At 47.8% G+C, this 8,183-nt stretch overlaps 1 protein-coding gene across 3 annotated transcripts in view; it reads right to left on the bottom strand.

The window, feature by feature from the left end:
* Window positions 1-542: 542 nt before the first annotated feature.
* The window catches only part of tmem168b (transmembrane protein 168b), a 23,250-nt gene continuing 15,609 nt past the window's right edge, over window positions 543-8,183 (bottom strand). For all 3 annotated transcript variants that reach the window (XM_061253164.1, XM_061253165.1, XM_061253163.1), the window contains exon 5: window positions 543-4,426. In XM_061253164.1, coding sequence (XP_061109148.1) covers window positions 3,882-4,426 — 545 coding nt within the window. In that variant the 3' untranslated portion in view covers window positions 543-3,881. The remainder of the gene's footprint in view (window positions 4,427-8,183) is intronic.

The following is an 8,183-nucleotide window of genomic DNA, read 5'->3' as shown; positions in this document are numbered from 1 at the left end:
CTCATCTCTCTCACCATCTCTCTATATCATCTCTCCATCTCTCTCTCTATATCATCTCTCCATCTCTCTCTCTATATCATCTCTCCATCTCTCTCTCTCATCTCTCTCACCATCTCTCTATATCATCTCTCCATCTCTCTATATCATCTCTCCATCACCCTCTCTTTCGGTTCCCCCTCTCCCTTTCCCCCTCCTTCTCTGGCTTTCCCAGGGTGCTGCTAACACAGCTCCTTTTCTTTTTTCCGTTGGGGCGAATGCCCGGTTGGCCTCCCGTGTGGCGGAATTCTCGACCCGCTCGTTCTCTCTCTCTCACTCACTCACACACACACACACACACACACACACACACACACACACACACACACACACACACACACACACACACAGATGGTCTACCCCCTCCGCCAAAAACATTGTTCTGAAACGTTAAGAGCCCCTCAGGACCCCCAGGGCGCCCTGGTGAAGCTTCTCTCGTGCCTTAATAAGCCGCCCAATTAGCTCAGCAGACGCTTGTTAGCAGCAAAACTCACACAGAAACGAGAGAGAGGAAAGAAGGGCTTTATTGATTAGTACACTCGCCTTCCCTTGACCACACACTATCATTGTGAGAACCGGGTACACCTGATCACACCATCAGTGTGAGGACCGGTACACCTGATCACACACTATCAGTGTGAGGACCGGTACACCTGATCACACTATCAGTGTGAGGACCGGTACACCTGATCACACACCATCAGTGTGAGGACCGGTACACCTGATCACACACCATCAGTGTGAGGACCGGTACACCTGATCACACTATCAGTGTGAGGACCGGTACACCTGATCACACACTATCAGTGTGAGGACACACCATCACCCAAAACAACCTTCAGTGGGCCAGACCTTCTAAAGCAGAGGTGGAGAACGGCATTCCTGAAAAAGGGCAGTTTCGGTTTCTGTTGAGCAGATTGGCTTAGCTGAACACCAATGGCGGTTCTGTATTGTGGATTAGATCACAGAAAAACATTTCATATAGGTTCAGGAAAGCAGCTTTGAGCTTATGAATAAATGTACCAAAACTGTCCAAGGATTTGGCTCATAATTAAATAATTGGGAGCTGGAGTTCAGAAACAGAGTAGACCCCCCCCCGGAATGGTTTCCCTTCACCACCTCTAAAGCTCTCACAAACCTGTATTAACAAAACTATATTTACAGTGTTAATGGTATGCAAAAAGAAATACACTGGATTTAAGGCATCGTTTCTGGGAAACGAATACAAGGAAAGCTTTTGAAAATATGCATAGGGTTACACAAGGCAGGTGTGTCTGAATTAAATACACTTTGGCCATTTTGCAAAAAACTTGTTTGAAGACTCACAGTGCTTGGGAGGAAAAGGCCCCATTCAACAACGGGAGACTGGTCACATGGGCCAGGGGACAGACAGTCACTCTACTTGGACAACTCCCGCGCAGGGTTTCCCAAAACCTTTCATATTTAAGGCCCTGCAGAAATGACCACTCTCGGGTGAAGCACCACACCTTAACGAAAGGGCTCACTAGTAACACCGTGATTCAGTACCTGAGGAAGACTGCAATGCAGAGCCTCTCACACATGGGTGCATCAGTCACACTGGAACATCATAATATACTCTGCGAAGCTACTGTTTAACAGACACGCATTTAGCATCACAATAATATGATCAATAAACTCTTTCAGAAGAAATTAGATGTAATATTTCAGAGGTAATTATCAATACTTCTCTGTAACAAGCGTACATTTATCCATAGGCCTATGCAAATACTAGAAGTGATTTTTTTGGGGTGGTTTGGGGAAAGTTGTTGTTTTTTTGTTTTTTTTTCCTTCAATAGTGTTGACCACTCATTCACAGACTGCAGTTTGGGAAACCCTGCTCTTGGCAACAGCTCCCACAGGGCCAGATAAGAAGCCCTTTCAGAACCACTTCAGCCCACTAACGATACACCAATCTGAGCCCCTCAGTTTGTAAGGGCCGGTCACGGACCATCCAATCACCTCAAATGGCTGCCCCTGTGTTTGGGGCTCCACTTGTTTAAGTCCGGAATCAGGAACAGAAACATTTCAGAAAATCGAAAAACAACAGTATCTCTCTCACAAACAAACTGAGTAGCTCCCCCATTGTAACAGCAATACCCCGGTTTCACCACCAGGAGACGCAAAGGCACTAAATAAGGAGATTCAATCCAACAGTCCCACTTCTCATTCCATCGGCTCGTTTCCATTGTGATGTAACAATAGCAAAATATATTCTGTTCCAATCAGAACAAGCCGTCATTTGTTTGGGAGAAGGTATAAAATGAAGGTGCATGTTCTCCATTGTGACATCACTGCCACTTTGCTGTAGCAGGGTCTATTAGCAGGAAGTACTGTCATCCAATCACTGTCAGCATTACTCCATAGGTTGCCATCCAAATACTCTGGGAGTAAAACATTGGTTCAAAACAAGTCTACTCTGTGTACCACCAGTAAGGTGCAATGGTGACACTTTTAATGCCATTTTAATACATCAGTCACTAAACAGGAGGCAAACATTGCTTCCCCTGTGCCGTCACTAGAACACAATGTGTGAGCGATCAAGCCGATCGCAAATGCCCATCATATTCATAATAGGGCTGGGCGATATAGCCATCGCGGTATAACGATTATTTTTGTAAGCCCAGTAACAACTATCTCTGGTATGCAGTGTTAGATTTCTTAATCAAACCTGATTATCAAACCTGAATCAAACCTCCAATTTTCTGAGCCAAAATGAAATGCTTCCGGGGGAAAAAAAATATCTCTTCAGTATCTTTTCAATGTTGATATGACACCAACAGCGCCATGCTGTTTCCATGTGGTGGATAAAAACATGACTACAAGGATAAAGAGTGAAAAATGTAAGCGATGTGTTTTTCAAAACTAATAGGTAAGTTAACCAACATTGAATAGACACAAGTGAATTTTATTTTTCCGGAAGCATTTCACTGAAGACGTGCTACCGTATCCTGTCTGATTAAAGACGAAAAGAAGGAACGAAACCTACCGCTACCTACCAGAGATAATTCTTATTGCGCGGAAAAAAACTATTCGATGTACCGCGATAGCTATCGCACCGCCCAAATTCCTAACATAACATTGAGACTGACTGTATGTCTGTTTCACCATACATATTTTTGTGTACATGGCAGTAAACAACTCATTTACATTGTAGTGAATAATGGTACAAAAACTATGCTCACGCGATCTTTAGGAAAATGCAGTCTGCGTACAAGTTAACGTTGTAGCACTCAGTCAAATGTATGTGCAATACTTATGATTTCCATGTCATTCAAGGCCAAACGGAGTATGGGTAATTAGCCATCATAGAAGAGGCAGAGAACATCCGATTCTCAAGCAGCAAATATGCCAGCCGCAAAATCGCATGACCATGTAGTGTTTGTTCATTCACCAAGTCAGCAGCGGTCAATTCACCTTCAGGCGACAAAACTACAATTCCCAGAGATCCGATGTACACTTCCTCTGAGCGGCTAAACACTGTCGGCCTACCCAATCAGGTAACTCGGCGCAGTAGCCATTGTAACAGTAACCATCAAAGCCAGTCCAAACCACCAAACAAAACCCAGTAAACTATCTTTCCATCGAGTCATGTCCAGACTCAACAGCTGCCCATCAAGTAGGGTACAACAACTTTCAACACAACCAAACGTACAAATCAACTTCATGGGAGTGACGACAAACAAAACCCGATAAAAAAAACATCTCGAAATATGGGGGGGGGGGGCGAGAGGGGGCAATTATATTACATTTGAAAAATATAAAGTACATACATCATCAGGTGCACCTAAATAAAAGCTCTTTAACGGTCGACGGTGTCGTGCGAGTTAGGACTTGACCAGCTTGAAGCCTTGGCCCGTGTCGAGGACGTTGGGGGGGAACCAGGACATCTTCAGCCTGCGGGCGCAGCGGAGGCACACGCCGCAGGCCCAGAACAGGTTCAGACCCCCGCACCAGTCGGCCAGGTAGACCAGCGGGTAGGTGACCTTGGGGAAGTAGGTCTTCCAGTGTTTGGTGACGTCGCTTCCCGTGGGCAGGTGCAGCGTGTAGTCGCTCCAGCGCTTGGAGACGCCGTAGGCGGCCCGCACGGTGCGGCCCGGCTCCGCCCACTGCACGCCGCTCTCGGGGTCGCAGTTGAACTCCACCCACTCCGCGGTGAAGTCGCCCAGCTGAGGGGGCGGGGCCTCGGCGTCCGCCGCCCGCCGCAGCTCCGCCCCCTGCACCGCCACGAACAGCTCGTCCACGCCCCGCGCCGCCCGCACCCACGGCACCGCGTTCTCCGTGTCCAGCACCAGGATGAGCCGCGAGCAGAACCCGCCGTTCTTCTCCCGCCAGCACTCCAGCACCTCGTCCAATCGGAGCGCGTCGCCGCCTGCAGGAAACACCAAACGGAGGCATTTTCACTCTCTCTCACTCTCTCACTCTCTCACTCTCTCACTCTCTCACTCTCTCACTCTCTCACTCTCTCACTCTCTCACTCTCTCACTCACTCACTCACTCACTCACTCACTCTCTCACTCACTCACTCACTCACTCACTCACTCACTCACTCACTCACTCACTCCCGCCCTCCCTCCCCAAAGGTGCCAGTGCGTCAAAGAAGCTCACCAGGTCATGTCGTACAGGCAGTGACCCTCGAGGGACAGATGTCATGACATCACTAGTCTAGAAAACCTTGAGCATTTCCACTAATCAGAGTAAATTAGTAACTACCAATAGAACAATGCTGATGGTGGATGGTAAACGTGGCAGCTACGTTGTGGTTATTCTTACAGAAAATATCCACCAATCACTGTTGCTGTTGTTCTACTGCTACAAATGTCTGCTCAAGACTTTATTTAGCAAATTAAATAATTAAGAGTAGAAGATCCTGAAGTGGATCGGGCTTGCTGTGCACCCGTGCTGAAGGTGTAGAAATAGCCTAGAAGAGATGAATGGGCCATTCCAGGCATTAGGTATTCTTAATGTTCTAACCAGGACTAAGGGTTCCCCTGTCACAGCACACCCCCACCTATAAAGGACATACACATACACACCCAGGCACCACCCATTAAAACCCCCGTTCATGCAGTGCCTTTTTTCCCAGTCGTGGGTGCTAATAAGTCTTAGCGTGTGGAAAGGCATGTTTAACACGAAACGTCATGGATTCGTTTCTGAATCGTTGCTTCTCGCTAGAGGTTAATTCGCGATGTTTTATTCATGCGTCATTGCCATTGTAAATACTCAGAAATGGCTAATTGCCATTCGGGGAATGTATTCCCATAGAAGCAGCGTGCGATAAAGCAGCCGTATAGCGACGGCGCGGCAGTGTTCATGTCTTTGGGCGTCGGAGCGATGTCGAGCACCATGTACGCATCGCGGGGGTGCCGAAGGGCCGCGATGTAGGCATGTGCGCGTCGCTGCGATGGCTGCTGGGAAACATTCCGTCGTGTACCTCCCGTTAGGCATCAAGCCCATTTCCCGGCACACAAAGGAAGCGGGGGGGCCAACGCACAGCCCGCAGCGGAATTCCAATTTCGTGACCATTCCGATCCGATTCGTCAGTGGAATCTGAACTTGAATCGAAAAACTACTTAAAGAAAAAAAAAAGAAAAGAAAAATAAAAAAATTGTTGTGTTTCTTTTTTTTTTTCAGGAACAGTGCACATCAACGGACATTTTCAGTTTCCACATCAGTGTAAAGGCACCAGAGTTAGCCAATGAGTTAATTTACAATGTAGTCCCTAACCTGCATGTCTTTGGACTCCATTCAGGAATGGTTGAGCTGGAATGAACCATTTCAATAAAGTCCACTTATATTTGAAAGATAAATGTCATTACATTTATCTACACGCCTATATACAGTATAGTAAAAGTATATTAAAAAAAGACAGTAAAAGGATTACGACATGATTTTACAGGCTGTATCATAACTCAAAAGTTTTTTTAATGAAATCAGAGTGCATTTTTTATAAATGTCAAAAGCCAGTAGCTACTCTCTTGGTGCTTAATAAGTGTGAGTTCTTGGTCGGCGTATGCTTGCTGCACTGCGAACACCCTCAAACTGTTTGGAGAATCCAGCTGGCTAGCCTGTCCACACTAGATAATGACCTGTTTGTGTGTGTGTGTGTGTGTGTGTGTGTGTGTGTGTGTGTGTGTGTGTGTGTGAACTCAGAAGCAGAAAAACACCTTAAGATGCACAACTCCCTCGGTAGCATAACTGATAAAAACCCAACGGCAGGTCTAGGAAGGTTCGGCCTTGATCACTTCGACCAATCAGAAACACCGCAACGGGAGGTGATTGAGCAATAAGGAAAGCGCAGCGAGGCCAGAGAACCTGCTGTGGCTCAACTAGAGCAGACTTCACATTCAAAAGGCATCTCCAGCCGAGCACCGAGCTACTGACTGACTCTCTCTCTCCCGTTCTCCGTCAATTATTCAGCTTGAGCATTTCTTTATTTTTCTTTCTTTTTAAAGACTCGAAAACGGCAAATGGTTAACATGTACTGCGGTATGTCTTGCAACGAGACGCTTCATTATTAAAGAAAACATTTAAACAAAAGGAAGTAAGCAGCAGTATTCGCTAAACGAGCAGCCTTGTCCCAAAGGTGCCATTAATACAAAGTCTGAGTAAAGACAAGCCCCACTGCTACAATCAACCAGTGTACAGATATTTATGTTCTTAAAGCGAGCAGAATTACATTAGATTTCCTCTGGCTCCAATTATAACTCAGTTTCCGTACAAACAACGTGACATCGGAGCAGAGCGACCTCTGGACCTACAGTGACCTCTAAGGAGAGTGTGGTCTGAAGAACATGGACGGAGAAAAAAGGGAAGCTTGACGAACAGCAGGTGGGGAGAGTGACCTCAAAAAACATCTGATGTCTTCAACAGAGTGACCAACTCGCTGTTGAGGAATGACCTTTACAACGACCACAGTATTGAACAACGACCTTAGAGTTGAGGCGAGTGACCTCTACAATGACCTCGAGAATGACATTTGCAAGGGCCTCAGTGTTGGGGAATGACCTCTACAACGACCACAGAGTTAAGGAATGACCTCTACAACAACCTTAGTGTTGAGGAATGACCTCTACAACAACCTTAGTGTTGAGGAATGACCTCTACAACAACCTTAGTGTTGAGGAATGACCTCTACAACAACCTTAGTGTTGAGGAATGACCTCTACAACAACCTTAGTGTTGAGGAATGACCTCTACAATGACCTCTACAAGGACCTGGGTGCTGTGTTGTGATACACACAACAGGGGTCCAGCCGCCCCTCCATCTCTCCCTTCTCCCTGGAGTCTGTCACTTTGTCCTTAACAGCTGTTGTCCAGCGGGTAGTGGAGGGCGTCCGGGCTAATCCTCTTAGGGAAGAGCCGGGGGGGGGGGGGGGGCACTCCGTCCCTCCGCCTTCTAGAAACATCTTCCACACTCAGCGTCATCTGACTGGCAGAGGAGAGAGACCCCCCTCTCTCCCTCCCCCTCCCCCTCTCTCCCTCTCTCTCTCTCCCCCTCTCCCCCTCTCCCCCTCTCCCTCTCCCTCTCCCTCTCTCCCTCTCTCCCTCCCTCTCTCTCTCCCCCTCTCTCTCTCCCTCCCTCCCTCCCTCTCGCTCTCTCCCTCCCTCCCTCCCTCTCGCTCTCTCCCTCCCTCCCTCTCCCTCTCTCTCCCTCTCTCTCCCTCTCTCTCCCTCTCTCTCCCTCTCCCCCCCTCTCTCCCTCTCTCGCCTCCGCAACAGGTCATGGTGTGACAGGGAGGGCCGGATGCCACATCCTTCATCAGGATTAATGCCCTTAGGCGTCGGTGTGGGCCGGCCAGATAAACTCAGCCTCACAGATCGGGCCCGAGATGAGATATACGGCAGCGTCTCCTCCTCACAAGCTGCACACGCAGCCCAGCACCGGGAGAGGCGGGATTCATCCCCGCAGAGCAGCGGGAAGCCTGCCCGTCTCAACACGTCCCAGAGTCCCCCGGGACCCCACAAAACGCCGTGAAAACAGGGACTTAAAAATGATGAGGGGAACAAAGGTAAAGAACACTGATACAAACAGGAAGCCGGAGACGATGGGAGTAACGTTATAAATAAAAAAAACACTACAGCAGTAGACACTGATAGTCTGTTTCAAGCAGAAACAATTAAATGCA

The sequence above is a fragment of the Conger conger genome, chromosome 8 (genome assembly GCF_963514075.1).
Source record: "Conger conger chromosome 8, fConCon1.1, whole genome shotgun sequence".
In the NCBI taxonomy this organism is placed as follows: Eukaryota; Metazoa; Chordata; class Actinopteri; order Anguilliformes; family Congridae; genus Conger; species Conger conger.
This window is presented reverse-complemented; position numbering and strand designations above follow the sequence as displayed.